The sequence below is a fragment of the Amia ocellicauda genome, chromosome 16, assembly GCF_036373705.1.
Source record: "Amia ocellicauda isolate fAmiCal2 chromosome 16, fAmiCal2.hap1, whole genome shotgun sequence".
In the NCBI taxonomy this organism is placed as follows: domain Eukaryota; kingdom Metazoa; phylum Chordata; class Actinopteri; order Amiiformes; family Amiidae; genus Amia; species Amia ocellicauda.
Window position 1 is genome coordinate 13,968,143 of NC_089865.1, and position 19,520 is coordinate 13,987,662.

The 19,520-nt window shown below is 35.8% G+C and overlaps 3 protein-coding genes across 9 annotated transcripts in view; 2 read left to right on the plus strand and 1 right to left on the minus strand.

The window, feature by feature from the left end:
• Positions 1–10,743, minus strand: part of nckap1 (NCK-associated protein 1) — a 39,251-nt gene extending 28,508 nt beyond the window's left edge. For 3 of the 6 annotated variants that reach the window (XM_066688359.1, XM_066688357.1, XM_066688356.1), the window contains exons 1-3: positions 10,434–10,743; positions 3,422–3,439; positions 1,730–1,840 (exon numbers count right to left, since the gene is read on the minus strand). In XM_066688359.1, coding sequence (XP_066544456.1) covers positions 1,730–1,840; positions 3,422–3,439; positions 10,434–10,541 — 237 coding nt within the window. In that variant the 5' untranslated portion in view covers positions 10,542–10,743. The remainder of the gene's footprint in view (positions 1–1,729; positions 1,841–3,421; positions 3,440–10,433) is intronic. The other 3 variants (XM_066688361.1, XM_066688360.1, XM_066688358.1) reach the window with 2 other exon arrangements.
• A 1,622-nt stretch (positions 10,744–12,365) lies between these two features.
• dusp19a (dual specificity phosphatase 19a) lies at positions 12,366–15,799 on the plus strand. The gene is made up of 4 exons (XM_066688168.1): positions 12,366–12,761; positions 13,591–13,637; positions 13,757–13,909; positions 14,892–15,799. The coding sequence occupies exons 1-4, from the start codon at positions 12,539–12,541 to the stop codon at positions 15,108–15,110; spliced, it is 642 nt and encodes a 213-aa protein (XP_066544265.1). The 5' UTR covers positions 12,366–12,538; the 3' UTR covers positions 15,111–15,799.
• Positions 15,800–17,725: 1,926 nt separating this feature from the next.
• The window catches only part of pde1a (phosphodiesterase 1A, calmodulin-dependent), an 89,005-nt gene continuing 87,210 nt past the window's right edge, over positions 17,726–19,520 (plus strand). The window contains exon 1 of one of the 2 annotated variants that reach the window (XM_066687266.1): positions 17,726–18,196. In XM_066687266.1, coding sequence (XP_066543363.1) covers positions 18,052–18,196 — 145 coding nt within the window. In that variant the 5' untranslated portion in view covers positions 17,726–18,051. The remainder of the gene's footprint in view (positions 18,197–19,520) is intronic. The other variant, XM_066687265.1, reaches the window with a different exon arrangement.

Sequence of the window (19,520 nt, forward strand, 5' to 3'; positions counted from 1 at the left end):
ACCACATGTTTCCTGAATAGAAATAGCTAAACATTAGACATAGTGCTTGGGGGTAGAAAAATAGAAAGGTTCATTAAAAAAAAAAAAAAAACAGAACTTGGGGATATTAAAATGTGTTATAACACCTCTTAATATTAAATGTGGCTTCTTCTTCCTTGTGTTCAAAAGACCATTTAACTACCATATGGTTTGTGCAAAGGATTCCCAAGGCCTGGAATATACAAGTGTTATTTTTATTTCTTTAACTCAGCTGTGTTCTCCTAATGTCTATATGTACAGGCCATAATCTTTTTAAAATATAGAAGGTAAACAAGTAGAAGGCAGTATGTAGATTTAATAAGAAATCCCATATATATAAAATGTAATTAGAAATTAGTGCATTACATAAATGAAACCATATCAGCTGCTACTAACAGGAATGTGCATTGGGAAGTTACTAACACTGGGTGTGTACAAAGACAACACCCACATTCATAGTCTGGTATGTTTTAGTCTTGACAGTACACACGACTGCTCTAAATTGGGACAGAGGTGCCATACATACAGCAGTTTTGCTTTATACTACTGCATATGCATTTGATTCCCATTTTTACCATCATTAAATTAGACATTTTGTTCTAGAAAAGCAATAAGGGAGCTACAGCCTAGCCGAGTTGAAAGTGGTTGTCAAATTGTTTCATTACTACTACAAAAATCAAATGAATACAATAACTCCATTGAGAGTTCCTTTCAATCAATAGCATTGTTGAAATTTAAAACTGTAAAAGATAGTGTTCCTGAAATGTAAACATTCCAACAGATATGCTATGTACCTTGAGAAAGAGTAAAGGACAACTATATACAATAACAGACAAATCTACAGTCAGTGTGTTTATACAGAGATATACAAAAAAGAACACTTACCTGCTTCAAACAAAATCATTTACATATGTACTGCATTCACTTGAAACTGGTTATTCAGATAATGTTCTTAAACATTCAGTTATCCAAACAGCATAATTACGAACTAGATCATAATTAAGCAAGCCTTCAAAATAAAACCTGTATGCAACATGTTCACAATATATGTAGTCTTCCAGCTGCAGATTTTATGCTACTGCTATACAATTTTGGTTTTATCAGCCCCCAATCCTCTAAATAGGAAAATCATGGCTTTATTTTTAAACATACTTTACATATGGGAGATAATACATGTAGTCAGGATTTCAACATTTTAAAAAGATTGAGTTACATTTTGTATTTAATAATCACACAATACATTTTCCAGCATCTTCTCAAATGACTATGCAGAGAAAAGAAATGCCCAAGTATAAGATAAGACAAGTATTTATACTAGCAAACAACCGGTCTTCTGGAAAATAATGTCTTCTGAGGATGAAAACATTTCCTCCCATGGAGGGCGTGTATTTCTACTATTCTTAGATGTGACTTTTGAATAACATTGGCCTAAACTGTTGCAGTATCTTACTGTACAGGGAATGCATATCACTGGGTTTATTTAACATTGCTGGGTGTGTCTGGGAATAGCGAGCATTACTCATATTCTTACATCCCTGTGGAATAGCTGTTCAACAGAAATCGTTTGGCCTTGTTTCTTTTGCCCAAAACACACAGGTGTAGAAAGGCTATAATAAATATATTGTTTTTCAATACTGAATACTGATTTAGGAGCAAGGCATCAAGTGTTATATATCAAACATTGTTTTGTTTTACAGATAAAACTACTTACATTGTTGTTCCGCGTTTCCACAGCCGGGAACTTTCGGACAATGAACTTGACAGCAGATTCTAGATTTTTGTCTATTAGGTATGACGGCTTTGCTTTGGGATCCCCACATGCCTAAAATAGAAATGGGACAAAAAAATAAAAACAGCTAAAATTGCTACAGCATCAACAATACGGCAAACCAATGCACAGCAAAAGGTTTAACACTAACTGGATTTCAGTGGATAGGTGACAAGATGAAAAGGCAAAGTGCAGGGATTTGTCACAGCTGGAATATGCAATGGGAGAAAGAATACAAAGATGCTCTGCTACGGAAAGATACTGTATGGGAAGTTTCAAAGCAGTTAGTGCAACACAGCGGTGGGTGAACAGACTCACGCCTACAGGAAGAAAAGGTGATTTCTTTAGTTTGCTTTAGAATGTCAACACAAGGTTGTGAATGTCAGAGTTTTAGGAGCTGGAACAAGTAAGCAAACGTGCAACTGAGGTAGGGTGGTGTATGATTTATATGATGCTGCACATGCATCTAGTGTTTTTAGGGAAATATTCAATTTTCACTGCATACACAAAAACATACAGGAACAAATAAGTTATAGTCTCCCAATAACATTCTGAATCTAATCTTACTGCACTGCCTACTGCCTATTGATACACCCAAAACAAATAGCTTAATACAGACAAAAAAAAAGCAGCTTCATCGAGGACATTTTACTTTTTTTCGCTAAAACAGGAGGTTTAAATGAGAAGAGAGCTAATAAATATCAAACCGATGTTCCATTTTGGGTTTGAGTGAACAGCCTCAATTTAAAAAAAACATCTATTTTATAATCCTGTTAACAACCTCTTCATTATTACAACATTAAAAGGAGAAAGAATTAAATGTTGTCCACATAAAAAATAAAACTGTCCAAGTGGGTATATTAGGCTAACTATTTACAGTCCAATACTATTTCAAAGGTATGGTGCAGTATCTTTCATGCAATCATTTTCAAATTCCATAATGTTGCTGGACAATTTATAGTTAATAAACCAAGAGCTATGTATTAATACAACTTGGCATGATTTCTTCAATTTAATTGGCTTAAAAGAGTCGTGTAATCAGCAGGTTTCAATACTATAACTGCTGTAGCAAAGCTTTTGTAAAATTCCATTTGACAGTCTGTAATAAATAGTGTTTTACCATTAAAAAGTAAATAGACTATTTTTGGTGTTACACAGTTTCAGAATCCCCTATGACTCCTTATAAGCATATGACATAATCCAATAGAGCAAGTCATTCCTAACCACAATTAAATAACTGCTAATGTTAAACAAGGAAGTATTTTTCCAAACACCATGCAGGAGTAATGGTGGTATTTCTTATACCTTAAGAAAATAATCAACATTTTGACAATGAAAATAGTAGTGTTTACCTACTACTGCAAGAAAAAAGAACACATTTATCAGAAACTCCCTAGAATCGTAGATCACAGAGCAACAAACAGCAGGTGTCTACTGACAGGCCGCCATGAGTCAGAGAGAGAAAAAAAATCTTGTGACAGTTTATTTTGAGTGGCTTTTTCTTTTTTTTTTGGACTGGGAAATTGTGAGTTACATAGAAAGAGGAGTCATGGAACATGAGGCTGGTCAGGAAGCAGAAGGAAGGTGGGAAAGGGGGGGATTGAGATTTAGGGGAAGGTGAAAAGCTTTGCAAACCTTCCAAACTTGTCCTTGCTGGGGAAGCATTGTAACAGAAAGAGAGAAAATTACACATAAACACAGGTTGCCAATATCTAACATGCATGTCTAATTCAAATGATTAGCTTTGGGAACTGATTGTTTGTTTTTCTTTATATTATTACTCTGCTGCAGGAAACTGTTTTGTTCCCATATAAAATTCAATTGAAGCATTTATCGTACTGCATGTTCCCACAGCTAACATACACACCATGCAGTAGCCAGTACTTTTGGAGCAGTGTGTACTGTTAGATTCAATCCACAATTTAGAGAGGATCAGGAAGTGTGCGATTAGTAAAAGAAACACATGCATGTAAAACAAAAGAGATCAATACAGTAGATTCAATCAAGTCTGATGGATATAAATCAAATTTAAAACAAAAACTAAATAAAAACAATTTGAAAAAATAAATAAGGTCTATTAAAAGTAAATCATATTAACATAAAATTTGTTTTAGTTTTTTTATATGTGAAAATCAAAAGTGTCACAAATCATGTCATGCTCCCACCCAGTAATTTAATACTGAAGTTGCATAGCTCAGTGTCACTACATACAGATGACACAAATTTGTTCTAACAATGTTTTTCAAGCTTACTGATCACCATATATATTCTGAGGTACAGCACACTGTATTTCAAAAAAGGTTAATCTGAGGGATTCATCTCTCAGAGTCTAAACCATTCCCCAGACCCATCCCAACTCCAACCCTGGTCAAGTGAGCACCCCCTACAACACAAATACTCAAGATTCACCAAAATCAAAGCAAGGATGTATAATTAATTTCCATAACTTTAGCACAGAAGGGGATACATTTTAAAAACCGTTTGCCAAAGACAATAGATTAGATTACATTTTAAAATTTTAGAATATACACTAGCTTTAAAGAAATGTGAATTTTCTATATTATACATGAAATATAACAAGAACATTTACTATTAAGATAAAACATGAAAATAAACATAAATATTAAATGTTACTGATGTATACATTGAGACCAGTTTGGCTTGGGCCACGTTTGTAACAATATCAATCGAGATTAATTGCATCTATGTATAAGGCATCTTCTGTTGAACCTGAATTGCCATTAGACCAATTACCATTTCTTCAATTAAAATATATAATGCAGCTGGAAACTAAATTAAATCTAAAGCACCTGCATTGTAAAAAAATATTATATATATATATATATTCATTCAATTACAATAAAATACAATTAGCATTAGATTATGTTTACATCAACTGCATGGTACTGTAGTACAAACCTGAATTTCCTATTCAGGCCTAAATCATATTACAATGCAATGACTCAATGGTATGTGGTATTTTATGGTTGCTGTAGAAATCCTGAAGTAATAAAAAAGATTGCTGAATGCAACTGGCATAGTGAGGCTACACTAGGAGTTACAGATTGAGGCCAAAGCTACAGTTCTGTAATATGTAGTTCACAAAAAAGAAGACTCCCTCCCTATGGCCTGTATTTATGGTACTGCAGGAACACAAAGATGAGAGAAGGCTATCTTAGAGGCTATAATTAGTGCACACTACAGTGTGTAGTATTACTTACAATCCCCAATGGCAAGAGAGTATTTAATAATGCAGAACAAATTTGGTCTAGTACAAAATATTCAATTTTAGGATTTATCATATAAAATGGAATTTTGAATGGATACACAGATTTTTTTTTTATTCTAAAATTTGATGATACTTCCACTAAGGTATGAAAAATAAACCCCCTCAAGTTTAATTTATAACCACGTTGTTATTGAGATGACAGAGCTTTGCATAAGCAGATAAGTCCTTTTTTGCCATTTCCAAAAAAGAACAATGCATTTTCAGGGTTTAAGTAACTTTCTGAACATGTGAACTCAATTACAAATAACTATTTAAGGCTAACGACCATCATGCTTGGGTCACTCACTAAAGAAACCAACAAAAATAATAGTGAGTGTTTTGAAATTTTATTAATTTAGGCTATTTACAGTCATAAAACATTCTCATTGATGAAGAATATATGTTTGATGACTTTATGAGACTGCAGTATGAGTAACAGAAGCAGTTACACTTTAGAAAAAGGACATTTTTATGCATCACATTCTTTCTACAAATGTCCAAAACTCAGCTCAAAATAACAATGGCTTGATTCCTTCACCATTCTTGTGTTGATGTCCAAGGGGGAGTTAAACTACATACCAAAGCAGTCATATTGAGAAAAAATGCTACTCAGTGGACTGCAGTCTGGACAGACGGAAATCAATACCCAAAGTGATGGAGATACTGCTCATATAGTCGGTCATTAACACCTTAAAAAAACACCAGAGCCTGCTCTATCTATCCATACTACTAAGAATCAATATGAATACACATAAATTAGAAGTATTGTGATGGAAGTAATCCAAAATCTTCTTAAAGATAAAGGGAAATCAAAATAAAACATAAAAATACTGTTTTTTGGACTAACTTTCATTCTAAAAAATAACGCAATGGAATATATGAAGGTTCTGCTTAAGTCTGTTTATTTCAATAAACCTCTTAGCATCAAGATTACAAGTGATTCATGCTTTATAGATCTTCTGATACCATTTAATCTCTTAAAATTATATTCCCTATTAATCAGATTAATTAATGGAAGATAAAATAATTGGATGCAATTCATTAAGCTTTACAGAGTGAATACTTTGTAAAAACAGCATACTTATAAATGTTTGAAGCCCATCTTTCTGTCAGCCCGACTGCCTGCTAGTTGCTTAGCAACAGACCTGCTAAACAGACAGTATGGCACAGCTAATGAAACACAGCGAATGCTACACTACAGAGTCCGTTCTGAGGCTACAGAATTAAGCTCCGAAGAGATATCCTAATAATATATATTTAAAAAAAACTATCTGCACTTGCTATCATGACCTATCAAAACTGGAATGGACATGGGCATTAAAGTACACAAATTATGTCGACATGTAAATGAAATGCGTCTTTGCAGCTGATGGAAATGTTGAATGGGGGGGAAATCTCAATGAAATTTCATGGTTTTGAATACTGAAATAGACAAATCCTGTAACACATACAGTAATGAAGGAGAAAGGATGTTGTTTCAATTCTCTCTTCGTGCCCTGGAATACAAAAACTATTGGGGGTGGGGAACAAACAATTACATAAATAAATAAATAAATATGTACTGTTAATGTACTCTGCTGAAATAAAGTAGTTAAACAGAAACATGTTTTATGACACTCCCAAACAGAATCCATGGTGACAATTGTGTTTCATTTTACAAATACATATATATTATATACATACATACATATATATATATATATATATATATATATATATATATATATATATACATATATACATATATACACACACACACACACATTGTAATAAGTCCGGCATGTAACACTGATGAACACTGCAGTACGCTAGCCTCTGGTATTGCATGCTGCTAGAGGCCCTGCATCAATAGTCCGCTCAGCATAGCTACTACAAATTCTGCGTCCCTGAGCATGCAAGAAACCCCACAGCATTTTCTGCTTCTTTATTTTAACACAATTGTTGCCCAGCATCCCTGCAGCACTCATTCATCCTCACTGGAATTAGATTTAGCTAGGCAAGAAAATTATTTCAACAGACAGTATTAAAGCTATTTTTGACTGGCTACAGGAAGGTAGTGCACCTACAATGTACTTAAGACAGAAACATTAAAACAAATTTAATTTCAAATTAATTAGATATTTGTACACGTGCACGTGTGTGTAACATACATAAATGTAGAACTCACATAGAGTATCAGAATTGCAAAATTCCTTGCTGTTATCAAGATACCAATACAAAATGGTATTAACCTAGTACGTCACACTTTTCATTATATTTTTTATCATAAGAAGTAGTTTTCCTACTTATTGTATAGCCTACAAATCTCCAGTGAGAAGTGATCTCTTGAGATTTTAGTTTGGTTTAGAATTTGGGGTTTTATTCTTCTCGCCAGAAATACTTTTACTACTACACAGAATAATTTTACATGCATATTTAATTACAGAATTAATGTTCAATCTGTCAGGGAAAAATAATTAGATCACTGGGTTTTGAAATACCAATTAACAAATTATTGAAAAGCATTTACCATTTCAGTGGATTTATGCCTAACATAAATAAATATTAAATAAAATAAATCTACTTGAGCTGGTGGTGACACATACAAAGGGAATGAACCCTAAATTGTAATGGAAGAACCATGCTAATGTCTGTTGTCATCAGTAAAAATGTAGTTCTGGAATCATTACTACAACAATTCATCTTGTGTCCTGGGACAATGCTCCTATAAAAGGGTTAGGGCTTTGAATATAAATAGGCCTATGGTTTATTCAACAGATGTTCATAAATGATTCGAGATTTGAGTCAGATGTATGTCTCGCAAAAACAACAACAAAAAAAGCTCTGGGAAGACAACTGCATGGCCCAGTGGGAAAAGGCTGTGACAGGTTAAGTCTTTTCTAACTTACTGACACACTGCAGAAGAAGAATAACTACTGATGTTTGGAGAGAAGAGGTGTGATGAGATGGTGATCACTGTAAGGACACAGAAGTAAGCTCACTTGGTATTATATTTGTAGCATCTAGTATAAGGTTTCCTCTCATTATTTCCTGCATTTATATATAATGAAGATTTGGATAGAAAGAGTCCACATTTATGCTATATTGTCTTATGCGTTTGTATAGAAAATCTAAAACGATTTAGTTTTTCACATTCCATAATGTTCAGTTTGCCATCATATACAAAACATTGCCTAAGTCTGGCGTTTGATCTGCCAGAAAGCTGGTCTCACAGCTCACTAAAGTTAATATCTTAAGACATTTGTTACTACAACAACTGAATAGTAAAATCCAGGTATTTTTAGCTGATACCCACTTGTTTTGGAAAACCAACCCTAATTAAGTGATTTCTGCAGGAAGCTTACATACAGTAGCTGTGGTGTCTGTGGATTAACCAAATCTGCAGCTGTTCAATGGCTGAAACAATACGGTGTTCAAAATGGTAGAATACTTCAAACGTACAGATAACTAATAAGAAAAGGCCAGTGATGAACATAAAAATGGAACAATCAAATACATGTATTGTACTATTCTACAGTCTTCAGCTGCTTGACATTTAAATCTATTGATCACAGGACTTACAGACAACAACACAATAATCATGTATAATTTCCTTTAGAGTGGGAAAGCACATTTGCGGGTGACCAAATACAATAAAAGTAACTGGTGAAACTAGCCTATCTCTGTATTTCACTTGCTTAAGGCAGTACATTAATTATTGAACTATATGAAATAGTTTCCCCAAAAATATTAGATACTGTTGTGTTACTTAAGATTCTGATATGTGAATCATCACTGATTCACAGTGCCTACCATACCATCTTCCAAATTAAGCCAAACGAAATATAGGTATGTGCCATAAAATTAGAAAAACTAGATTTCTTCCTTTGCAACACAAACACACACAGAGAAGCACATACATACATTAATTAATCTAATGTTAGCGATCCAGAACATTAAAAAAATGACTGTTATAGAACATCTAGGTCTGCCATTTGAATTATTACATTTTTAATTTTGTTTAAATTTGCAAATAGCAAGAAAACTAAGTGGCAAGGAAATCTCAGCAAGCAAACTGTAAATCTGCTTTAAGACTCGCATGTATGAATTGCCAATAAAACATAATATTCAAACACGTTTAACCAGATCTAGTTTTAGTTTCCCTGTTCTGGTAAGTAGTACAGCATTCACCTCCACTATTTTAATCCCGCCTCCTTTTTATGATCAAAATTCCTTGATAGCAAGGGAAGGATAACTCACATATGTCTAACATGAATACAATACAATAGTACACAATCTTAGGTGTGGGTGCCTTTTTCACTGTTGTTGTATACATAAATAATGTCCATACACACATGTACATAACCTTACTGACACTTCTGGATCATGTTATGTTTTTAACATGTTTAAATGACTGGTGTCTGCAGTTGTCAAATATACATGAACAGTATTGGGGGAGTCTATGGCTACTTTATCTTCAAGGTAATGTTATTCTACCTAAATAAAAACCTAATGATGACACCTTATGACAAAGAAGTAACATTCTCGAATCAAGGCAAAATAAGAATCTGACGAGAATAGGGTTTTATATATATATATATATATATATATATATATATATATATATATATATATATATATATATATATATATATATATATACACACACACACACACACACACACACACACATTTATACAGATAGATAGATAGATAGATAGGTAGGTATTCATTCCTGCTAGCACCACTCAATAACAACTAGATACCGAAAAGCGGACACCAAAAAAAACAATCAGTGTGGGTCACTCATGTGCAATGTGTCAATTTTCCTAGACATCAGTGATGTTTCCGTAAATCATTGGCAGGGATTAGCTACAATTTTCGGGATACAAAGCCTCTCGCAAAGGCTGTCAATGCAAATAAAATATAAAAACACATACAAAAAAACGATTATTTTCACTGAAATCGTTTCGCTCTTACTGGTCATTAAAAACAATGAAATAAATAAATAAAAATCGGTCACACAGACGAAAAGCAGGACGGCGGCCGCCACATTCACAGAGCACTCCAGCATGAGGAGCGCCGCTCCGCAGCCCCGGCCAGCGCCATTCCGCGACAACACTCCCGAGAGCAGCCGCGCCGGAGCCTCCACAGCCGGCACACACACGACGCGCTGCCCCTGCCCCCGTCCCGTACGCGTCGTTTCCCCCTTTTACATGCCATTGGGCCTTGGCTGCATTCTTCCCGTCCTTATCCCATTCCCAGCCTCTGCAGAGTCATGTTTCAGCGCCAGCCATGGCTTCCCGACGTCTGTGCAACACCGACGCGGGACGGACGCGTTTTCCCCTGAAGGCAATGCCTCGGGAGGGGACGGCCCTGTGGGTGCCATTGCTACCTTACCTTCTTGATGTTATAGATGCGAGTGAGCATCCCGATGCCCCTGTCGTTGAGGATGGTCAGTTTCTCCGCCAGCTTCTGCTGGCTGGGCTGCAGCACACCCCGCGACATGCTGCTCGTTTAGTGTTTCACAAGACGAAGCGCAGCGGAAAACCGTCCCTCTGTAGTGTGTAGCACGGAACTAATCAGACCCCGTTTGTCTTCGTGTTACAATCGTCCCATATTACGGGTAAACAGCCTGGCGAAACCCGCACTGCCTGCGCCTCCCTGCCTTCTCTAGGTGTTGCCCTGACTCTCAGAACGAGGCCGTTTCCTGCAACACGGACGCACGTCACATGGCGCCCCTCTGCTGCTGACGTTTCCGCCTTTGTGCTCCACACTGACAGGCTTTGTTATTGGAAATGCAGGGGTACTGTCCTTAATCGTGTTTATTGATATTTGTGATTACTTGCTGCTTTATAGACGGTACATGTACTTTATAGGATCTTCGACGTGGCTATAATGTAACAAGGATGTCGTAGATATTCGACATTGTCTGAGAAGACGCTTCTTTACCATAATAATAATATTCATAATGGACTGTTAGGTTAGGTATAGATATGATATGGGTTGAGTCTATAGTATAGCAAAGGCATATTTGAACCATGCTTTGTGGTCAGATTTAGCACCCCCACAAAAATAAATAACTAAATACATAAATAAAATGAAATTAAAAATGTGTGTGTGTGAAATCGAACTTAGGTTATAGTTAGTGTTTTTCTATATGCCTATACATAGTTTACAAAAGTTATAGGCTAATATTTTTCGTGTTTCAATACAAATATGGACTTATTTTCATTTTCCCATGCTTCTTTGGGTCCAGGTTTCAGATAACAAATACTTCTCTCTTCAGGCAAATGGGTAGATTTCCTATCAATTGTGTGCCATTTCTCCCAAATGCACTGCAACCCGTTTTCACTCTTCTTTTGATTCCTTCCATAATAACTCCATCCAGTATCTGTTGAGCTACTCCAATTTCCCTCAGTTTCACAAAGCTGTAAAACATGACTTTGGTTTTACTCAAGTTCATTTGATGTCCAGTTAACTTGCTGGCATCCGACAGGTGCAGATCTTCAGGTGTTTTTGCAACTACAATGATGTCATCAGCAAATCAGATGTTGTTCAAAAAAGCTTTGTTTCACTTTGATACTTATTCTTTCCAGCCCAAAGTCTTGAACACTTCATTAAGAGTTGCCGTGAAGAGTTTTGGAGAGTTTGTGTCTTGATCTTGTCAGTGTCTTGGTGGAGTTGGATTGTTGATGTAGTATTGTTACATTTAATACAAGTTATATAGATTTCTTCAATGTTTTGCTTTCTTAGAGCTCTGATGACTGAGTTTGTATATATTGAATCTAATATAATGCATTCTCGTAGTCAATAAAGCCCAGACACAGAGGAAGCTCATATCTTCTGCATCTTTCCATTCCATATTTAATCTTCTTCATGGCATAGCCTACTTCTGGAATCACCTCTGGTATTCCACTTGTGTTCATCGATACCTCTTCTTCTCCTTGACTGCTGTCAATCATTACTATATATAGGTTTTCATACTCTTCTGATAATCGCATTACGGTTTTGGATACTTAAATGTCGACATTGTTCCAGCCTTTATCGAATGGGCATCAGTATAACCCTCACACCTTTCTGAATGATTTTGCAAAATAACAGTTCCATGTTGAAATTCAGATTTCCAAGAACAAAATATGTGTTTCATATGCATATTCTATATTATTTTATATATTCCTTGTATCTTGTGATCCTGATCAAAGTCACTTTACTTTGGGAAATTGGGATTGGGATAATGGGGATGGTATGAAAGCGGAATCGGGTACTGATACCTCCACACCTACAGGTGGCGATGTTCCCACTAGCACACAGTTACAATAACTGCTCTAGGGTTACAATGGCTTTCTTCTCGATTGTCAGGGTGCAATAGACATGGGCTGCACAAGTGTGAGATACCTACACCAGGGAAGTAGGAGAAGTCGCGTCTGCTCTCGTCTGACGTCTGTGGGAAAGACAGGCTTTGCTTTTTTTCTGCCCGGAGCTTTTGGTGCAACACAGATGTCATGCATTCGCTTGCACAGGAAATAAAGGCTTTTTCAAAGACTGCGTTGAGAAAGCAGTGCACCAGGGTAACAACTCTGAGTGGGAGACGAGTCATCGAGACGTGGAAAGACTGCATGGTGCAGGTGGTTGAAGAGCCCATGCAGGCGGAGGGAGCTTGCGGTTATGTTCAGGATCTCAGCCTGGACCTTCAAGTTGGAGTCATCAAGCCTTGGCTTCTGCTGGGTGAGAGCCTTTCCCCAAACTGTGGTTTTAGTCATAGGAAATAGTGCATCTACTACTATACTATGTGCATCAGTATAAGAGTATAAGAAATGAAGGACATGATTTATGAATGGTTGTGCACTACATTGTCCATCATTAACCCCATTATAATTGTATGCATTCTTCTTATTAATATGTATTATTATGAATAGTAGTAGTAGTAGAAGTTTGTGTGGTTGGTGCACTGCATTATATAGTTATAAGTCATTCTGATAACCTGCACAGTACAGATTGGTGTAAAACAAATTGGTCTCGATGACCTGCATGACTGTCTCAAATGAATATTATTCAATTAGATTTTGTTCGGCACAGAAAGCAGAAATGCCTCTCAATATTGGGCTACTCTTAAACACCCTGTAGTTAATGGAGAATAGACTACTTTCAAGCAGTTTTGTTCTGTGTTTTTCCATTGATCTCTCTTTGAATGCACAATAGGAAGTAATCTTTTGCTACATGATTTACAGGAAGATTAAATACTCATTGTTAGTAAAGAAAACTGCAGTATTAGGGACTAAACATGGACCAAGGATGTTTGACTTGCTCAGTACAGTATGTACATGAAGCTTTTTTTTTTTTTTAATAACTGACACACTCCCTAAAGATCTAATTTCACTAAGTAAGCAAACACTTCCTGCCTTGTAGTCCTTCATTATCAAAATGAAGATCCCTCTGCAATATCTTATTATTAAATCTAACATTGTCGTCACGATTTCTATGCTAACAAGTCCAATTAAAAAGAGAGTTACATCCCTGTCCTGCATTGATTATCAGCTTTCTCTCCCTGTTCTAGCCTCACAGGATGTTGCTCAGGACTTTGACACTTTAAAAAACTTTAAGGTAATCTTACAGTCAGTCTCTTGTAAAGCATTGTATTTGGCATGTTAAATGTGTATTGTAAATATTTTTTGTTTTATGCAATTTGCTTTCAATAACATGTTCTGTTATTCTTTTCTTAGGTTACACACATTTTGAATGTTGCATATGGTGTTGAAAATGCTTTTCCAGATCAGTTCATTTATAAGTCTTTCTCTATACTGGATCTCCCGCAAACCATCATTTCAGAGTACTTCCAGGAGTGCTCTGAGTTTATTGAGCAAGCCAAGACTGAGGTAACTGATTTTGATCCTTTTGCAATTAAATATAGTCATGCATGTAACTGAATTTCAGGATTCTCTGAAAAGTTACACATTTTTCTTTAGTGAGAATCAGTGAACAAACTATAATCAAACTATTTACAAAATATAATAATCGTGTTACAGTTGTACAGGAAAGAAAATATAATTGAAGAGCTATGTAACCTTTTCTGGAAAAAAAAAATCTTGTTTATAAGCAAGGCCCTTTGCAGTAATTTCCTAAGTGCCCTATTTTTTGTAGGGAGCCTATTTGATACTCTAAAATCCACTGATGCACAACAGCCCTTATTCTCGGTATCCACAGGGCAGTGCTAGAGGTTTCAAAATGAATTATTAAGCAGGTTGTAGAAAGATCATATCGCCACTGGCCATTGTTTGTTGCACAGCCTCTTTCCCGAGCCTCGGATATTGTGATCAGCAACCTGACACTGTTGAATTAAGCAAACTCACACAGGTTTATAATTACATAAGCTATTAGAAAAAAGTTTCCACTGTTAAACAAGTATTAAGGATGCATTATAGTGTTACTATTAACTAAATGCATCACTTCCAACAGCTCTCTTGAAAATTCAATCATGTTTTCAATTGTTGTTACTTGCTAACTCATTTTTGAAAATATTCAATCGAATTCTGAATGGTTGAGCTTTCAGCATGTTATTTTATGTTCCCACAAAGCAGTTTTACAACGCAGTAAAGGGAAGATAATCAGTACTTAATTGGCCAGCGTGATGCATTTTTTGCAGAAGTAATAAAAGACTAAATATTTGACTCACAGATACATTGTGTAAAAATGATAGTTGGAGTTTAGCAAAGCATGATTTATACTAACATTATTTAAGATAAGTGACCTTCTGTCAGATGTATAAGCCTAATTTATAACATGGCTTACTGTATGCATTGTAACTTTTCATAGCCAGTCATTTTAATTGAGCGCTCTTTGTCTTTCTTCTCTGTTTAGAATGGAGTGGTGCTTGTTCACTGTAATGCTGGGGTGTCTCGCTCTGCCTCAGTAGTCATTGGATACCTGATGTCATCAGAGTTTCTGAGTTTTGAGGACGCCTTTGCTTTGGTGAAAAGTGCAAGGCCGGCTGCTTGTCCAAATCCAGGTTTTATGGAACAGTTAAGGAATTACAAACCTTGTATTAAAAGCCAGTTAAATGGTATCACACATACTTGAACAAAATACTAAGATGAGCGCTCATTCTACCATGTCTTTATTCCATCAACAAAAATAGCTATTGGTAGCAATTTGTGTACCACATCACTGTTTGAATTACTCTATTTCAAATGTCAGATTCATCTATAATTTACTGTATCTTTAGTTTTGTTAGTACTATGAACCATTTTGTCTAATATCTGTTTTTAATGCAATACACTTAGTTTTAGGTTTTACACACTTATTTCTTTCACAAGGACTGCATTCTTTCAGATGATAGATATGGTGATTGACGCTAACTTAAGGACACAGAAGAAGACGCCTGTTTTTTTGTTTAGTTTTCCCCAGTTAATTCCTTTTTTATCTACATATTATATCATTATTTGAAATAACAAATTGAAGGCCTAAATATGATTTGATTTGAAGTTAATATGTACATTTGCACATTCCTACAGATATGGCAATGGTAACCTTTACATTTTATAAAACTTTTTTTAAATCTTACTTAGTCCTTTCTCAGATAGGAAAGTATATTTTTATTTGAAAATTACTCCTTTCATAAGAGTTTTGCTTGGAATGTTATTGAACCCTGTTATTTATTTAATTTAATATATTCTTGCTTGATAAGTTGAAATATTTTATGTTTGATGCATGTTTTTGTGTATGTTGTGTTTGTTGAATCACATTTTTAATAAAATAAGGACAAAGTATTTTCTGTAAAGTGGCATCTTTAAAAATGGTTTACATAGTAGAGAATCAAGTAGATTTAGTTATGTGCAACATTTTATTCACATTAAAAAAAAAAAAAAAAATCTACAATCATAATGATGCATAAGGCCACAATTTTAACTCATACTAATTACATCACCACATTTGTTTGGGGATGTATCCACACCTAGATTCAAGCAAATTATGTGTAGCAAGTCTCATCACACTTATATTACAGCACCAGAAATATGAGTGAATCAGGAATAAAATTATATTCTCTTTGTCCGTATTCTTTTTACTTTCCCAGCTACTCCATTATGTATCTTGAATTAGTCCTTATTTTACATTTACAAAGCTGTAACTCAAATTTCTGAAATACCTTTTCAGATGTTCTTCATATTTGATGATTTTCTGAATTTCAAACATCTATTTTTCTACCTGTCACCCACTGCTAATTCCACTCTTGATATCATCATGCGTGTCTTCTGCTTTGTGTTTATCCCTTGGAGATTTTCGGAGATTTCATTAATTCTTGTGAGACATGCTTGGAAAGCCTCAAGAACCAATCAACTGACACTGAATGAAAACCTCTTAACTCAGGTAGTGCTCATCAAAAGTGCATGTGCAGTATTCTTCTGCATATGAAGGGATACTTGCCTTCCTCTAACAAATTACATTATAATACCCCATTTATGTGGCAAACAATGTTCCCTTGTGTAAACGTGTCCTTGAAACAGCTGGGACTGAGTCTTTCTAGTTATTTGTTTAAAAAATGCTGATTTTATAATAACAAATGTGGTTGAATATATTTCCCCATTTATAAGTCTGCTCACTAAACACTGAACTGCTGGACCAACTGCAGGTATTGGATAGATTTACTTTGACCATATTTTAAATGCTTAAAGCTGGAGCACAATAAATATTTGGCATACTTTTTCTCCATCTATTGTACTTTTCAAATATGTGAATGTGTTATACAAGCAATGCAGTTACCTAAATCCAACTGGGATTTTAATCTAGAAAATCCCTCTGCTTGGCATGCTGCTTTTAATAGAATTTTAATGTTGATCCTGAAATAACCGTTGCACTGCACTGGCCAGTGTAATTGTGATGGGCATGATCAGACCTGACAATAATTGACAGCTTGAGGAGAAGAGGTGTTTAGACTCATCTTGGTCAATTGGTTGCAGGTACGTATTCAGTAAAGTGCTGTGCCATCCAGACCCCATATTTGTTTATTTTATAATCCTCACATCTATTTAAACAATTTAAAAGATTTTTCTCCAGCATATGCATTTTATTTTATAGATCATCCAAACATATAGATCAACATCCTCAACAGAACTACATGATCTGTTTACTGTTTCTTAATAAATGCTTTGACATGATGTAGTACCACTTATATGATGTAGTACTTGTCAACTTGAATGCAAATTGGGATTCAATCCTAGAAATACCGACAGAGTATAGTATATAGACATTTGTAAATATAGAAATAACGTTTTACAATTATTTCCACACAGCAGGTGAAGAAAGCTAGCTTCTGAAATGCAGAGGTGGTTATTGGTTATTAGTTAAATGCAATGTATGATTAATCATTATATTAATTAGTTGTGTAGTGCATAACAACATTCCATGAGTAATGCAAACAAACACACCTATCCGCTAATTGGGGGGGGGGGGGGTTAAACCAGTTAATGATTAATGTTATGTTTTATACTCTTCGTGCACTGGGACTTTTCTGGGAACTATAGTGCACCCCCCACCCTCATGGGGCTGTTTGCACCAATCTAAGCAGAAACATGCATTCTTTTTCTCCGGTTTTGATTTCAAACAGCAGCTGTGCTTAATTTCATGAAAATGCATCAAAAACAAATAAACAAAGCAAAAGGGGAAAATGCTACACGTGTAGGTCTCTCTCTCTCTCACACAGAAACGCATGAAGTCTCAATAGAGAGTTGCCTAGCCGTGAGGATTCATAGTCACGTTGCAGAATGCAGTGTATTGTCTAACTAATAGCACCTCGGTGTGTGCGGGGGAAAATGCACACCATTATGAAACCCCAGTGTGTCGGAACAGAGGCGCTCCACAGATGACTGTGAATTGATTCCGTGCATTGCTCTCCCCCATACATGTTATTAGCAAAAGGAGACACACGATTTATTGTCTCATTAGGAGGGACGCTGGCTTTCCTCGTCGCTGCAGCAGCTGCGTTTTGCATGTTGACAGGGGGGCTTGAGATCCTGCTATCCACATGGGCACCGTCTCCTCCACGCTCGCCAGAAGGAAAACTGCAACAGTGTCGGTGAAAGAGTGCAGGACAAGTCCGGCCAGGAGTGGAGGAGACGTCAGCGAAGGCCAGCATGCTGTCAAAAGCAATTCAGTCCTCAGCGAAGAAGGCAAGTAGCGCGACTTCTGTCGGAGTCCGCAGAGTTCTGTTTATTGACACGGTGGCATTCTATTTATGAAGCGTGTAGTTTATTGATGTTGGGATCCATGCTGGTTGACCATGTTGGATTTGTGATCAGAGTGCCTAAGGGCACATTAATCAACGTGATCACAATGTGTTATATGTGTCCTTATGTTATGGATTAATTAATTGCTGGTCGAAAGCAAACTGCTCATCTGGAAACATTGCATGGTTCTTTTTATTTTATTATATAATGTTACTCATTGTAACTAAAATAACATAAACAAACAAGGTGAGTAATCACTTACTGGAAATGCTCTACTGAAAAACAAAAACAGCACCACCACAAACAACAACACATAAACCGAAAGGCATCATTATTTTTTTCTATCACACATGGTATGTGAGGGCATACGTTATGTATGTATTGATTACTTCTCTAAAGCGTGCACAGTATGTATCCCTGACACTCTGCTAAAGTAACCACTGATGTATTTCAAGAAGATTTGGAACTAATTTACAAAAGTATATCAGGCATATATATATATATAATGACTCATTTATAATACTTTTGTTTAAGGAGTGCTCAAATTTCTACTTATAAAACTGACATCTGCTTAATGTTACCATTGGCAGGTTAATTCACTAGCATTGTGTTCTTAGTTGTAATAAACATCTGAAAACTGTTATACAGTTTTCATGAGTATCACTGTCCAGGGCAATATGCCTTATGCCTCATATCTAAAGAGTTATCTTTATTATAACCCATTAAAATCCGATATTTTGAAGTAGTGTTTTACAGAAAGCTTGCACTTGGGATTGAAGAAGTTCGTTTTGATCCCTCTCTCAATAAGAGTGTGTGGCTGTTGTGGAGGGGAACACGCCTTTTGTTCTCACAGAAAACTTTTCTCTTAAGACCTAATTATCTTTTAAGAGATACAAACAGGCTCAGCTATAAAATGTAACTGAAATGTTGGTGAAGTAATAAGGAGGGAGACACCACATGCCCAAGTATGTTGCATACCTGTGTTCGGCCAATATATTTACTGGAGCAGGTAATAAACCTATTACTATTAGTATTTCACATCCCCCCACTGTCATTGGTTTCATGATGAGTTATAAAATACAGAACTGAGGGAATCCCTGAAAACAATGTAATTAGGTCCCTAGCTGTTGTTCTGTAGGGAGGGTGGATCTAGGGAGTGCTTTATCCTTTAGAGGGCATTGTTTATGAAGAGTCCCACTTTCCCATGGGGGCATTTGAGTCTGCTGTAGGGTGAGGTTATCATGACACAGTATGCATTACAAATCTT